General features: G+C 40.6%; 1 protein-coding gene across 2 annotated transcripts in view; it reads right to left on the bottom strand.

Annotated features, from left to right (window-relative positions):
* Positions 1 to 209: 209 nt before the first annotated feature.
* KAT6A (lysine acetyltransferase 6A) overlaps positions 210 to 16,247 on the bottom strand; it is a 52,103-nt gene continuing 36,065 nt past the window's right edge. For both annotated transcript variants that reach the window (XM_075724164.1, XM_075724165.1), the window contains exons 13-18: positions 15,703 to 15,796; positions 14,125 to 14,356; positions 12,778 to 12,988; positions 11,045 to 11,737; positions 9,882 to 10,197; positions 210 to 4,541 (exon numbers count right to left, since the gene is read on the bottom strand). In XM_075724164.1, coding sequence (XP_075580279.1) covers positions 1,954 to 4,541; positions 9,882 to 10,197; positions 11,045 to 11,737; positions 12,778 to 12,988; positions 14,125 to 14,356; positions 15,703 to 15,796 — 4,134 coding nt within the window. In that variant the 3' untranslated portion in view covers positions 210 to 1,953. The remainder of the gene's footprint in view (positions 4,542 to 9,881; positions 10,198 to 11,044; positions 11,738 to 12,777; positions 12,989 to 14,124; positions 14,357 to 15,702; positions 15,797 to 16,247) is intronic.

Below are 16,247 nucleotides of genomic sequence, written 5' to 3'. Positions count from 1 at the left end.
TAATTTCTTTTTATATATAGAAAAGAACATTTTTTTTCTACAATAGTTCTACAGTCACAAAGGCTTGTGGAAAAGGGAGCTGCCCAATTGATAAAAAAAACATACAAAACCAAACCAAACGTAATGGCAAACAAACTAAATTCACGGCCCTCATCTCAACAGCTTCTCCTCCTGTCGCAGACCCCTCCCCGCCCCGCCCGCGCCCGCCCAGCACCCAGGAAGCAGTGACACAGCTGAAGATCTAGGAAGGAGAGGGCAGCACAGTGCGCTTTCTACATGGGTTATTTGGAACTGGAATAGTATATACAGAGAAATGGGGTCCTACACAGCCTTGTACATGCTCGAAACTAAACAGAAATAAAAAGTGGAAGTCCTTTGAATCCTGCCTTTCACGGTTAGCAGTTATTGGAGTCAAGTCCATTTTAGTGCATCTGAAGAAACCCCAACTTTCTTTTAGACTCTTTTGGTTTAAAAACAAAAGAAATTAGTCTTATTAATGTGTGTGTATTTCTACTTCATATACATTAAAAAAACCCTTTACATTAAAGGGTGTCCCTTTTTGTATCGGGTGACATGCCAGCAGTGTAGCCAAAAAGAATGTAAATTGGATTATGCTGTAATAAACAGCAAAATCCTGCCGCCTTGCATCCTACTACGGCGTTCGGACTGTTTCACTCCTATAAAACAGGCCGATTCCCTTCTTTTCCCACACTAGATCAAAAGTGTGGCTATTCCTATAAAATGGATCTCGAACACAGTGGGAGAATGAGGGAAAACATCACTGACTCCCCGAGAGCGGCACATTCAGCAACTTCCTACCCCACACCAGGAACGGAAGAGTTGACAAGGACACCACAGGGCTCTCGTTGAGTCACTCACGTACACTTTATCTTCCAAGGTTACCTAAGTAAAGAGATTAAGGGGCAGACCACTGGGAACAGCTGCTTTTGAGCTCAGCCTGACCCGAAGGCTCAGAACCAAGACCCTCAGCATTTCCAAGTACGCACTAAAGCAGAGTTTGGGATCTCAGAGTTGCGGCTGGCTTGCAGTTCACCAGAAGAGCCTGCTACCATTTTCTTGTCCTACCAGACCACTGACCACCCCATCCTCCTCACGACTGCCTAAGGGATACAAACAGTTCTCTCTTGAGATGCTTCCAGTAGTTCAGTGACAGAACATGTGTGCATGCATGCACACGCGCGTGCACATGCATGTCTGGGTGGTGAATGGGATTATTTTAAAATTACATTATATTTTCAGCATGAAACATACAATTTCAATTAACTCATCTACAAAAACACCAATGTGAATAGTTTATTGTTTACACGTAACTCCAAATTTTACTGAGGGCGAGGGAGTCAGGGAAAATTAAAGATTAAAAATTTTTCCTGACTTGCAGAAATAAAGAGCTTCATTTATCCTCTGTGTCCCCTTCCAAGTCTCCCAGTAAGTGCCTCCTGCTAGAAGTAGGAAATGCTAGGTGGGGTTTAGAGGGAAGGGTTGTTATTCTTTGAGATGTCAAACATTTTGCATGACTGCAGCACTAGAAACTGCATACAGAGGGGCACAGGGGAAGGAGAAGGACATACATTTGTAAAAAAAAAAAAAATTTAGAAAGATGATTTCACTGTTACACATATTCTGTCCACATTGTCAGCAAAGTAAGGCTCTTTTTAAATTATGAAAAGATTTTGTGCATGTTTTCCCCTCTAAAAAACATCTGTAAATGATTTTAGCTGTAAAATGTTTCAGGATTGTGAAGAAAACAAAAACACAAAAAAAAATCCAAAAAATAAAGACCAGGCTTCCTAAAAAATAAAATAAACCAAAGAAAATCCCTCTAAATCTACAGCAATATTTTAACTGGAAAAAGGTCCATTTCTCTGGTTCGTCAGTATAAAAGGTTCCTTTATTTATATATATTTCAGTTTTTAGGATGCAAGTTCATCTTGCTCATCTTCTCATGTATGGTCCATTAAGAGACTGCTTGGGGACCCCAGCAGCGTTCATGTAGCTGTGATGGGAGGGGCCAGTGTACATCATGTTTCCATGAGGATTTGGCTGCATAGGCTGCTGGGTATAGGCCTGGCTCCCCATCATTCCCATCTGCATCTGCATAGGATACTGTGCTGTCTGGTTCATGTAGGCAGGGTTACTATGGTAACTGCTGTTCATCATAGGCTGTGTCATTCTGTAGCTGTTCATGGCATTCAGGGTGTTCATATTCATGGAATTAACATTGTAAGGGGTGGTTGGCATTAGGTTGACTCCCATGTTCATGCCCCGCTGAACAGCTAACGTACGAGGACCAGCCTGCATGGCAACTGCGGGTGGGCTGCGGCCGTAGAGCTGCTGCTGGTGTGCAGTTGCAGAGGGCAGCGGTGCTGATTTAGAGCGAATGGAAATATGCCCCTTGACCGGCATTTGCCCCTGCAACCTCTGTGTATGCGGAATACCGATATTGGTAGCAGACATATTACACTGAAGCAGAGGTGACGTGAGGTTCATGGTGGTGGACGCCAGGTTTGGCGGGGGTGTCATAGTGGCTTGTGCTTGTGCTGTGCCTGCTAACGGATGAGAGGGAGCTAGCTGAGCCAATCCTGTGTTAGACAGAGAAACGCTGGTTGCATAGGAAGTCACAGCAGGAGAATGGCTATAAGGCATGGCATGAGGGTCCATAATGGTGTTTGTCAGCTGCTGCAACTTGGCTAAACTGAATGTGGCTGATGGTTGTGAATAGCTCCCAGCACCAAAATCCCCTGGAATCCTCTCATAGATGCTTATGTTACCAGTGCTTCCCGATTCAGGTATTTCCATGATCATAGGTGCTGGGGTGAAGCTGTTGTTCATGCTACACTGAGACAGTGGAGGTTGCTGCTGGGGTGGAGGTGGGGGCTGTGGCTGCTGTGACTGAGGCTGTTGCTGTTGGGGCTGCGTTGTTGGTTGCTGGTTACTTGGAGGCCTTTCTACGACACAGCTCTGAGGTGACTTGATATTGCAGTTTGCTGCAGGCTGGACAGTGTTTTGCTGCATCATGCTGCAACTGCTGCCAATGTTTGCCATTTGCTGAGTGACCACACAACTGTTCTGAGTGAGGCTGCTAGAAGAGGACAGTCCTCCATATGAACAGCTGCTCTGGGAAGAGTTATTTCCACAAATGCTGCCTCCCATAGTGGAGTCGTAGCTGCTGGGGTTTTCATAATTCTCTGTAGTGCTCTCAATGCTGCCAAGGTCACTGAAGCCACTATCCACCACCTGCTGAGAGTGGTCCGATACTGAAGGCACATCCATCATGGGGCTGGTCTCCATGTTCTGCATAGAGGGTGCGGACAGGGATCCTTGTTCAGGACTTATCTGGGTGTAACTGCTCTCCAGAGCAGGTACATTTGGGCTGCTGACAGAACGTACAGACTGGCTAGGGTGGGACTGAACAGAGGATATTGGACTGTTGTGTTCTGAGGCCTGGCAATCTTCAACCATTGATATCTGAGGATCCTCCTCAGTCTGGGTGTAACTCTGCAAAGTCTGACAAGCTGCAAGAGTTTCTTCACAGTCCTGGTAAGCTACATCATGCTCATTGCTTTCCTCCTGTGTCAAGGACTGGACTGCTTGAACAGTTTCAAGATCTAGTTCACTATGAGGAATCTCTTCCTCTTCCTTTAATTCAATTAACCCTTCTTTATTACTTTGCTCTTCTTCATGATCATCTTCAGACCCAGGGACATGCTCTGAGCCCACCGATGTCTCATTGGAAGCCTGCTCTTCCTCAGAATCTGCCTCTGCTTCATCTTTTTCTTTTGCATCTTCTCTACTACTTGGTATGCTTGTTTCTAAAAAACATTCTTGCACCTGAGGCTCCTCCTTCACCCCTTCTCTAACAGGCTGTTCCTCCAATTCTTTTTTCTTCACAGACTCCAGATGACCGTCATCTTCGTCATCAGCATCATGATCTTCATTTTGATTTGTCACTACTGCAACTTCTTCTTCTTCCTCATGGTCATGCTCAGCTTCATCTAGTTCTTGCTGTTCTTCTTCTGATTGCCTTTGCTCTTCCAAAACCCGTGGCTTCTCCTCTACATCCTCTTCTATCTCAGGCTCTTTTACTTCTGGCACTGGACTGCTGTTGCTGTCCACAGGAGAAACTGCTCTTACTTCACTGCTGGCTATATCTTCCTCCTCTCCCTCTCCTACCTCTTCTGCTTCCATATTCACATCTTCCTCTTTCCTTTCCTCAGTAAGAGGCAGCTCTTCTTTCTGCTCAACACTTTCTTCTTTATCTGAAATTTTGGGCTTACGCCCTGGTTTTGAATTAGCTACCACTGCATCAACTCCTTCATCCTCAACTGATGGTGGCACCTTTTCCCGGTTCAGTTTAAAACCTGGTTTTCGACCAGGTCTTTTCTTCCAGTGGACTGGTTTTCGGCTTTTCCCTTTTGGCCATCCCTTCTTCTTTTTCATGGGTGTAGAAGTATCTGGTTCGAGTGAAGAATCCTTTGCTTCACATTTTCTCAGCATAGATAATGGTTTCAAAGTTGGGTTACCTGAAAACACAAATTGAAAGATACTGTTCAAACATCTTTTGTTTGACCTGAGCATTCACGGAAGCTTTCCCAAGCATTCCCATCATGTTTATCAACTTTGCGTTTCAATACTAGCTTAGAGATTTATTGCAAAGGGTAACAAAAAGGACCGAGGTCTACTCATTAGCAATCATGTTGCACATTACATTTTCAGAGAACACCAATGCTTTCAAGATTTTGCATGGCCAAAGCTCTGAGCCTTTAATACACAATTCAAATTAAACACTAGGCTATACGATAAAGTCCTGGAAAGACTCACCACCCTTTACAAATTTTATTTATACGATATGTTCACAAGTGAAAATGTTCCAGTGTAGGGGAAGACATGAAGTTGCAACAAAAGCACGTTTCCATTTAGATCTGTATTTTGTACATCTGCTGAAGAAAGGAATTATTTCCACTTTTTTCATGGCTTATGCTTTTAAATGCCAATAGAAATACACAGATTACTGAATTTGGCTAGATTTGTTTGTCCTTTTTTTTTTTTTTTTGTTTTAAATCTGAGAAATCATTAAAAAGAAGCTGAATTTCTCTCTCATCTGACTTCTATTTGATGAAAGTTTTGCATTTCAGTGACTTTCCAAACACTAGAATAGGTTTGGAGATTATACAGCCAGAAAGGAATGTGGTCATTTACTGAGAACTTACTGAATACTCTAAGGCATTACCTGAATTAATTTTGTTTTGAACCCGTTAATTAGGATAGTCAGTGACATTTTACAAAACTGTTGGTAAACTGCTGCAACAGTTAATCATTGACACTAGTTGATATTCACACTTTACTGTCTGAATTTCTGTCTTCAGACACTGAATTTACTTAATCTGCTTTTGTATTAGTTTTCCTTTTATCGGCTAGGCAGAAAATCTCTCTTACCAAATAACAGTGCTCACCGAAGTAATTTGTAAATTTATCAAATCACTCTTTTGCCTCTGCTTTCTTTGAATCTATCATTATAGAACATTTGTTCTAGTGTGTTAATCAGCCCATGACTGTTCTTTGAACTATTCCAGTTTATCAATACTCTTATCAAGTGTGAATAACTGAGTAAAGATGGTTGTAGTAGTTTCACCAAAGCTAAATAAAGAGATGACAGAATGTCTCTACTCCACTGGAGATTCCCCTGTTCATATATTTAAGGATCATCTGAACCTCTTTGGCTTTGAGCTAGAAAACCATGCTAGTTACTGGACATGACCTTCAAATACTCTCTCATAGACTTTGTCAGTGAATTGCCCTTCACTTCATTTACCAAATGCCCTCTTCTTCTGTCAGCTGCTACATTATTTTTTCATCTATCCATAAAACAGCAGTACAGACAGACACACGACCCAGACCAATCTCCCTTAGAATAGAGTAGTTCTGTTGAGAGTGATCTACAACGATCATCTAGTCCAACTGCTTTGCACCCCACTAACAACAAAGCTGCTTAATTACTCCTTGTTTGCAGCTTGATTTATTTAATATGTATTAGCTTGATTCTGTAACATTTCAGCTTAAGCAAATGGCTTTGATTAAATCAAATACCTCTCAAAACACTAAGTAGGTAACATCAATTGCCCTTATTAACCAAGTTGTAGTCTTGTAAAAATATATCATTGTCTGACAAATACATTTTTCACATACCTGTGTACATTTGTATTGAGCAAATAACCCTCCTTGGACTTTCTATTGCGTAATAAGCCACTCATCCTATTATTTAAATCAGGATGAATGTCACACTGATGGGCCTGTAATTAGGTTGGTCATCCCACTATATGGATATAAGATCAATTTCCTTCCAATATTCAGAGTACATTTATTCACATTTCTGCCCTTCCTACCATCTTAAAAAATTTTATTGATTTCACACTATAAGTTTCCCAAGAAGAGCTGTTTTAAGTCCACAGTTATGCAATGAAGGTAAAACTAAATAATGTGCTCATAGCAGTTCACAAACACTTCTTAAAACCTAATCATAGGTCAGCTGAGTTACTCTTGCCCCTCGCTCAGACAGGCATTTCCTCTAAATACCTCTGATGAGAAGCATTCTGAAAAACTTCTGGGTATTAAAAAATGAATTTAAAACAAATACTGAATTCAAAATTCAACAACTCCTTGAAGTCATCCATAAAACAAATATTTAGAATGTGAATAAAGGAAAGAAAGGATCTGCCACAGTCAGCATATCATTGGGCAGGAAGAAGGAAACACTACTTCTGTAGTATTTGTTCAAGCATTAACACTTAAGCCCTTAAAAAAAAAATCCACCTCTAAAAAAAAAAATATATATATTTAAAATAGCTATTTCTCTTCCCCTTCTTTCACATTTCCTATCTACTACAGAGGATTATATTTACCACCTCTTAGGTAAAGACCCTTTGCTTTTATCTGTACTGTCATGGATTTAATACTTTTAGGAATACAAAAAAATCCTCTAAATGGCCTTATGATGGCATGCTCCCCTTATAATAATGTAATATTAAAGGTGTCCAGTCTGGTCTCCCCAGTACAAGACAGACATGGAGCTACTGGAGAGAGCCCAGCAAAGGGCCACTAAGATGCCTAAGAATCTGGAGCGTCTCTCTGATGAGGAAAGGCTGAGAGCTGGGACTAAAGAGAAGGGTCGGAGAGGGATCTCATCAATGTGTACAAATATCTTAGAGGAGGGTGTAAAGAAGGTGGAGCCAGGCTTTTTTCAGCAGTGCCCAGTGCCAGGACCAGAAGCAATGGGCACAAACTGAAACACAGGAGGTTCCATCTGAGCATCAGGAAACACTACTTTACTGTGACAGAGCACTGGAACAGGCTGCCCAGAGAGGTTGTGGAGTCTCCCTCCTTGGAGATATTCAAAAGCCATCTGGACATGGTCCTGAGCAACTGGCTCTTGGTGGCCTTGCTTAAGCAGTGGGTCTGGACAAGAAGACCTCCAGAGGTCCTTTCCAACCCCAAGAGACTGTGATCCTATAATTTTTACCATATGCACTTGACACCGTCTTCACAAAAGAACATGGATTTGATGACCACTCAAGGTTTCACGTGCATCATGTTTTAGGATACTGAGAAACATACGTACATGCTCATTCAGTTGCACGTAGTTAAACATCAGTGTGCACGCAAGCTTGAACAGAAGATCCTTACAGTATTCGCATTCACAGTAAAACTTACAGGTAGAACTAGGAAAAGCAAAATAATACAGCCCAGCCTACTACAGAGCTCCATCTTCCCCCATGCAACACCAATTAAGTTGCACAGAATTGGCAGAATATAGAGACAATCTTTATTTGTTTTCTACACCACAGAACACACTCTGTCTTCCAGAATTCCTAACCCTTATTAAATACTGGCCTCAAATCACCACACCACACTGTCCATTCTCACTGGAGCTCTGACAGCAATCAGAACCAATTCAAATTCTCATCAGACACCAAATTTAAGAGACTGCAGTGTTACATTTCAGGGAAATCATAAAACACTTTCAATGCATCGCCTCAGCTAGAGATTAAGTTCTCAGGGAAAAAACATCTAACCCAAATGACCCTTAGTCAGAAAGTTTAAAAAAACCAAACAAACAAAAAGGAAATTACAAGCAGCTTTCTGTAGTGATGGGAAAACTTTGAAAAAATCTAAGCTTCCGATAAACATTCCTAACTCATAGTTATGATTAAAATAGTCTAAATCTGAACTATTAATGACTGCAATACTACCCTTCTGAATTGTCATAAGGCAGTGCTGCCCCATTCCACCCAGCTTAATTTTTTTATAAAAAAAAAAGGCCAGCTGTTTATGATGACTGATTATCCCTGTGGGCTACCATGTTTAGGTAACTGAAAGTACACTGTATTTTCTCTAAGATCATTCCAGTTTTACTATGTATATGTAAAGGCACCTGCATTAAAGGCATAAGGAGCCAACACATACTGGTTGCTGTCAGGAGCAGCAATACCCTAAAACAGCATGCTTACTACTTTATTACTTCAGAGGTTCTGACAAATTTGCATAAGTTTAGAAAAAAAAACAACAGAAGTGACACAAAGGAACGGAAAGCACTAAATTACAAGTGGAGAGCAAGAACGTAAAGTATGTATAAAGTAGGTGAGCAAGAAATTTATCATTGCAGTATATAACAGGTGTGAGTTAAAACAGTGGCTTTCCAAATACCATTTTTGATCCCTGGGCCCTCTGTGGACTATTTGCAGTCTGTGAAAGATCGTTAAGAATCACTGATGTATTTTACAAAGCAATATATGCGTGTGGAATCTCTAAAGGGATGTGCATTTCCACCAGAAAATATTCAGAAGAGCACAAATGAAAAAGACTGAAAACCCCTCATCTAACAGATCTTCTCCCAACTCTATAGGTGCTGGAGCACCATAAAAATATCTTTAATGCATAATCTGATCACAATAGAATTAAAACAATGGTATAAGCTGACTGTGCATATATTCCCACTAAGCAATCTTAATGCTGCATCAACACGTTTTTGTAATAAATTTACCTAGTTATATGCTGCTATAAGGATTTAAGGGTAACTGATGCTAAATGAATAGTATACATGGGTATAATCATATTGATGCTTTCAGTATTTAAGTCCTTTTAAAGAAAAATTCTCCTCTGCTAACCACAGGCTAGTTGAAAGCCATAAATTAATGAGTTCGGTCCAGTAATGACTTTTTATTGTGGGATAACGGCACCATACTTCTCTTTCACACAGTTCGTTGTTTTTATTTGGCTGACTGCCTTGCGCTATGTAGACCATCAACAGAACAGAACGTAGAGCAGTCATAATGAAGACTACTAATGGAGCGTCTGAATGACAGATGTTTCTTCTGAATTGTCAGCATGCTCTAAGTTCCAACCAAATAATTTTATTTTATGAACTGAAGGTTCAGAGAACTTCAAGGAGATATGACATGCAGGACATGCAATGTGATGAAGAACAGGATCTCAAAAGAGACAATTTATTATTTCTCTTTGTTACAGAAAACTGAGGGCTCTCCAATTAATTTCTGTTTTATTTCTGTAAGCGACCCTGCTGCATAGGTTTCTGCACAATCAGATACCAATTCCACTAGGAAAGCTGAATCAAAAGGATACCCTGTGATCAGGTCATTGCTAGTAAGATAGTTAAAAGCATGCACCACGTTTTCTATAAGACTTGGGAATGTTTGAGGCTGGTTTGACTGGTAATTTATGCCTAACCCTACATTTGGCTAGTAGTTACAAGACAAGGTAAGCAGCTTGTTCCGTAATGACCAGTATCATCTGACACTTACTGACACACTGTCTATATCAAACTTTCAACAGCATACCACCAAACATACCATTAGTGTCATCAGACTCCTCCTCATCTTTGGACTTCCTCTTAGAAGAGGGTCTATGCCTGAGTGTGTCTGGTGGGGCTAAGTGCCGAAAGAATCCACTGGGCAAAAGTTCATTCTCCTCCTCTTCGTCCTCCTCCTCCTCTTCCTCCTCCTCAATCTCAAATGTAGGCTCTAATCGGGGCATTGGTCGTTCAGAGTCTGAGTCCTCAAATGGTTCATCCAGCACTTCTGTGGTCTCCGAGATTGTTTCAGTGACAACACTGCTGTTGTGGTGCTTACGCTTGCGGACTCGCCTCTTCCGATGAAGAATTGGTTTCTGAAAGTGGAAGGTGGGAGAAGACATTTTATCACGTGCAGTAGAAATAACCCACTGATCAATAGAAAACATGAACAGCAGAGTTCAAAAGTCTAAGCAGGACCAGAGGGCTCCCTTCTGGAATCCAGACTTCACTAGAAATACTGACTGGCACCTGCCTTCAGTTAGACAGATGTCAAATACAATGCAAGATGACAGACTTCCATGAAGATTGCTAGATTGACATTTGTTTAATAGTATAAACCATTTAAACAGCTGAAGCTAACAGCCCATCCATAACAGCTGAAAGTTCAGAGACACTACAACATAGATGTGAATAGTTTAGAATAAGCTGCAAAGATGATATAGAAGAGAACTTTTTAGTGCGGCATCCCACAAAGAGAGGATTTTCTTGGTCACGTTGATAGAATTCACATCTCCGTGGTAAATAACTCCAAAGACTTTTTGCTGGGATTTTAGTTGTTTAGGTAGCATTTGTGTTTTGCAAGCTTCTTTTAAAAGCAGGACCATATCTGTTTCTATTTGGCATGACTGAGTAAAGCTTTAATAACCAAGGTGGAAAAATAAAAGCACAAGGCAGAAGTTAGAATTAAATTAAAAAAAACCAAACACCCAACCCAAACCCAAAACCCACCAAAAACCCCAACTACCTGTGATTCAACAAAAGCCACCACTACAAAAAGGTAGCAGAAAGTTCCCTCCAGAGTGAGTTCCGGAACACTGAGCAGATGCTACCTGTACGCTTAATACATACCTCATGAATTGCACAATCCCTCAGAAAGCACCAACGTACTGACAAAACAGACGGCATGATATAGACAGAGACAACAAGAAATAAGGCACATACCTTTCGTTTTAATGTTGGCTTGGTGAGAACAGGTGGAGAGCTTGATCGAGGACTCACAGGCTCATCATCTTCCTCTTCACTACTCTCACTAAAACACCTCAGAAGTGCCCTATCGCTATCACTGTAGCGTCGGGGTAATCTGTCGCAGTCCTCTGGGAATCTGCACTTCAGTGGCTCCGTATTCTTTTTCAACTGCCCTCTCCACCTTTCCATACCTTCGCTGTATCGCCGACGGGGAATTGCAGATTTTTCACCTTTGCCATACTGACCCTGGGAAACTGCAGATTTTTCCTCATCTTCAGCATATCGGCCTCTTGGGGCTGGAGATTTCTCCTCACATTCACCACATCTTCCTTGCAAGGCCGCTGACTTCTCCTCACAGTCACTGCACCGGCCTCGTGAGGCTGCCGATTTCTCCTCACATTCACTGCATCGCCCACTGGGAACTGCTGTTTTGTCCTCAATGGGCAATATTGGCTCCTTCTCACAAAAGGGCTCCCGAAGTTTTTTGCCCTTGCGGTTCCATCGACCTCTTCGTGATGGCTGACTGTTTGCAGGAAGACTATCCAGGGGAAAAATGTGCTTGTTTGGCCGTGCAGAATTGGCTGGAGCAACAATGTCTGGCTTTTTTTCACTCTCTGTAGGCGAGTAAGGCTCTTGCTCTTTCTTCTCCCATGACACAGATTTTACCATCTGATTTAAATAAAAACAAATAGATTTCACACTTCCTATTTAAGCATGCGTGTCTATCCTGAATTCAATTCCACAAAAGCTTTTGAGCAAGATGTCAGAAAAGTTTAACAAGAATGACTTCTAAGAATCTGAGAATAACAAAAGAATAGACCTTTACGAGATTCTAATAGAGCTAACCACTACTCCTTTCCTCCCAGGTGACCATGGACCTCAATTAGCTTCCTGACAAGTGACTTCAGTCAGCAGCAGCCATCCAGAGGCCTGCTGGAATGCAAACATCATCTTGCTACATTCAAACACAGTATTTGTATAATTTTCAAGAAAAAAGTGAGGCAAACTTGAAGCTATTTTGCCATTAAAATGCACAATTAGTTTAATGTAAATACAGTAACAGCGCATAATTTGCCTCAGTATTCTAGTCAGTAATCATCACCTGATGTGAAAGTGCAACCCTTCAAGGACAGCAGCCTAGATTTCAGAATCCTTCACTGCTCTGTGGGCAGCAGTTCTAAAGCTATTAGTGTTTTGCAAAAGTACACACCAAAAACCTTTGGTGAAAAACGTTAAAAGTTTTTGTTGACTCATTTCCATTTATGCTATTTGTCACTTACAGAAATACTGGGTCCTTCAAACCTAAATCCATTTCAATAATTTGATGAGAGACCAGGTTGCTTGAGAGCGGGAGGCAGGTTTTTTTGGGGTGGGGTGTTTGTTGCGGGGGGTGTGTGTGTGTGTGTTTGTTTGTTTGTTTTTAATACTACCCCCCCCAACACATACTGCAAAAATCATTAAGGGTAGAAAGAACCTTTTTACTCTTTTCAGAGATAATCTTTAATCTTTCTCTAGACTATGCCTCAATGTTTTCCCTGGTTTTAGTTTCTAATCTGAAACTATAAAGACACATAAACTAATCATGACTTCATTGCTTTTTACAATTATGCCAAATGCCCAAGCTTGGCATTTGAAGTCTCGTTAGTGTTGCCTGCAAAAGTACCGAGTGTAAACTATATGCCACACAGTAGTAACAGATTCACTCTTACACTGGTCTCTGGATCCTTTTCTTTCTGCTGTTGTTGCTCTTCATTTTCCCCATCCTCTGTCTCCTCTTCTTCATCTTCAGAGAGAACCGAGTTGGAGACTATAACAGGTGTCCAACGCAGACATTCTGCATCCACATCTATAGGTCGGACATTAGTTCTAAGCTTTGCCATGTGCTCCTGGATAAGTTTCTCCCGACGAATGATCACAAATCTAAACAGCAATAATACTCTGATCAACAACAGGCTACATACTGTAGATGTTGTCATGTGAAACAGATGTTAAGATATTACAGAAAAATCTGTGTACTCTCCATCAGTGCTGCCACAAATAACTTCAGAGAAGACAGAAAGCTCATTAAAATTGTACAATTTGCAGTACTGTCAGACTACCAGAGAAAGCATCTTAAAACTGAGAAAGTGCTGTTAAATTCTTTCCACTTCTTGTTAATGGTGAAGCCATTATCCTTCCATGGGTAAGTCAGCTGCAGAGTATCACTTTTATTATGTGTTAAGTGGAAAAGGGGTATGACATTTGGGGAACAGGCAACATAAGGTGAAAGATACTGAATGGTAATAAAAGGACTGCTTTAAAAAGTTACAGTCCCACTACCAGAGGGGATTTTATTCACAGGGCTTGAAGTATTATCACTGATTAAAGTATACTGTGAAACAAAGACATAAAACTGTTCTCAAATAACTTCCAAGTCTTCCAAATAAGTTCCAAGTTTAACACAAAACACAACACAATACAACCCCGCTCCAAAAACTGCTATGGTACGAAATCAAGAAAAATTCCCCGTATTTCACTTGACTTGTACACTCAGCTGGGCAAGCAGACTATTCTATATCCACACACCTCATTTCTCCCAGTGATCTATCCCACTGTTCAAGCATCCCCTGTTAATCCACACAGTTAATGGCATCTTTGAGTCACAGAGAAAAGGGGGGAAACAACTGTCCGTTCAGTGACTGTGAAAAGGAACAGATTTCCCTCTAGAGAAGGGAAATTGCTGTTCTTTACTCTGTTTTGAGAGTTAAGTTACACTGATTATACCGAGGGACCCCAAGAGAACATGGCCAAGAGACCAGCTTGCTTTCTCTCGCAGCTGCAAATTACTCAGAAGTTCCACAGCTGCAGAGCTACACAGCTGGAAATCTGATCCAGCTTTGGCACTGAACAATTCTTGCATCGCACGCGAGCGTCATAAATCTCTACAGCCAGTATTCGGACACTTAAGTCTTAAATAAAATCAAGCTTATTAGATGTGGCTTGTCTCCAAACACCATTAAATTTCATTCAAATACATCTGAAGCTATTTGGAAATACAACAGGACTCCTGTACTCACTGATCACCACGGAAGTCAAGCATTCGTAGGTGATGTAGAGTGGAAGTGATATCTTGAGGGCAGATTCCAGTCAGCTTACTCAATTTCTTGATGCTTAATTGCTTGTCATGTTGATGATAAAGGCACTCTAATATTACACTTTTCCAATAAGCCATATATGACAGGCGACCCAGGTCTGACAGGGGCTTCTCTGGTGATCCTGCTTGACCCTCACGCTTTGAAAGCAAATAGCCTAAAGATATACAAGAAAAAAAATTTCCAAAAATTAGCATACATAGCTTTCGTTTCCACCCCAACTTCTACAAAGGCATTTTTCTAGAAAGCAGCTGAATGCTGCCTACAAGATATAGATTACACTTTTGAAGGATACGATGAGTGGTCTGGCCAATTTTTTTTTTAATTATTATTTTTTCTTGTTGTTGTTTAAACTCCTGTTATTCAGTGATAGAGTATGAGATTTCTAAACTCCATTGCCATCAGACATTGGCTATGGGCAATGCCACGAGATGGCGGCATTTGCCTACCTAGAAACTATACTAAGCCTAAAGTACACAGTCCGCTGAGGATCTTCCAATTGCAAGAGCAACTTTGAAGAGGACAGAGGCAAAACGTATTTTAGCCATTTAAAACTAATATGGCAAACAATTTTCTTGAAAATTCTCTACTGTCAAACTTCAGGGACATACTTGACCGTACCAAGCTCTATCTGCAGCGACTTAATTTAAGACTGTGAGACACTGCACAGGTTCAAGAAAGACCGAGAGGTTATATCCTCCCCAGTATGACAAAGGGGGGAGGGAGGAACCAGCTGACAAATGTGTCTTCTCACTGCTGCTCTAATATAGCCCACTTCTGTTGATTTCTCAAGATACATCGAGTTCCGTTGTTTCACCAATATTTTCAGGAAAACAACAACTTATCTACACAAGGATATTTACCAGCAAAATCATTCTGATATAATTATATCAGTAGGGTTTTTCCTCTGGACATTAACTCCAAAATTAGCATGTCCACAGGGAGGGCTATATTAGATTGCACTCAGTGTAATAACAGAGATATAGTTGCAGTGGCAAGTTTCCCTGTGAACTTGCCGAGATCCATGTACGAATCTGAGAATTGTTTGAGTATTCAGAGCCTAGGTATGTCTGGTCTTGTTCCTCTCAAAGCTAAATTAAAACGTAACTATTACTACCTTTTGCTTAAGACACTCATTCACTTAATCAAGCTGCTGAAGGTTTCAACAGACAGTGCAGTTTTAGGGTTGGCTTTCTGTAGAAAGACCTATATGCACAAGGTAAGTTTCTGCTAAAAACACTATGCTGACACATGCCTATAGTTTCCACCGTAAGTTGCTTACACAGGAAACATGAGAATTAGGGGGAAAATGACCAATTTGTCATTAGAATTGAAGCCTTCCAACAATAAGAGTAAATTGTGAAGTTCAGATGATCTTGTGAGCTTTAGAATCCTTTGTCCTGAGATGTTTTTTAATTGGAAAGATATCCTCTTCCACAGTTAAGCCTTTCTTTAAAATACAAAGAGACAAAGACTAAAAAAAGTGAAGAAAAAGTTCCTTACTGAAGTCAATTAGGAACCTGCCATAGCCCTTACGCTGGTATTGTGGAAGAATCATTATACAGGAAACATTGTACTTCTGTTGGCAGTGTTTTTCCTGTTGGGAAAAAAGCACCAAATTAAAAAAAAAAAAAAAAAAAAAAAAAAAAAAAAAAAAAAAAAGACCAGTGAGAAGTAGTAGAAGTTGTTCTGTACAAGTCCCTAATTACTTTTATATCAAAAACTGAGACAGGAAGCCACAGTCAAAGTTTCTTAGGAACAACAATGTACGTGAGCCAAGGAAAGACTTTAAAAGAGAGAATAATATTAAAACTCTATTACCATCATTTCAGTTCAGAAAAACAAAAAGAATGAAACCTTGACATAACTACCACCTTCTGCTTAGATAAAATACAGTAAAGAACATTGGCTGCATAGCAGATAGGGTTCAAAGCATAAAGCTGAAGGCAGCTAAATTCACTGAAAAAGACTGCAGTATTTCACTGAATCTTTAAATGTTATAACGATAACATACTAAAATCCAATCTCAAATCTGCTGTTCTGATGAC

The sequence above is a fragment of the Pelecanus crispus genome, chromosome 21 (genome assembly GCF_030463565.1).
Source record: "Pelecanus crispus isolate bPelCri1 chromosome 21, bPelCri1.pri, whole genome shotgun sequence".
Taxonomy (NCBI): Eukaryota; Metazoa; Chordata; class Aves; order Pelecaniformes; family Pelecanidae; genus Pelecanus; species Pelecanus crispus.
The sequence above is the reverse complement of the archived record's forward strand: the minus strand, read 5'-3'. Positions and strand labels throughout refer to the sequence as shown.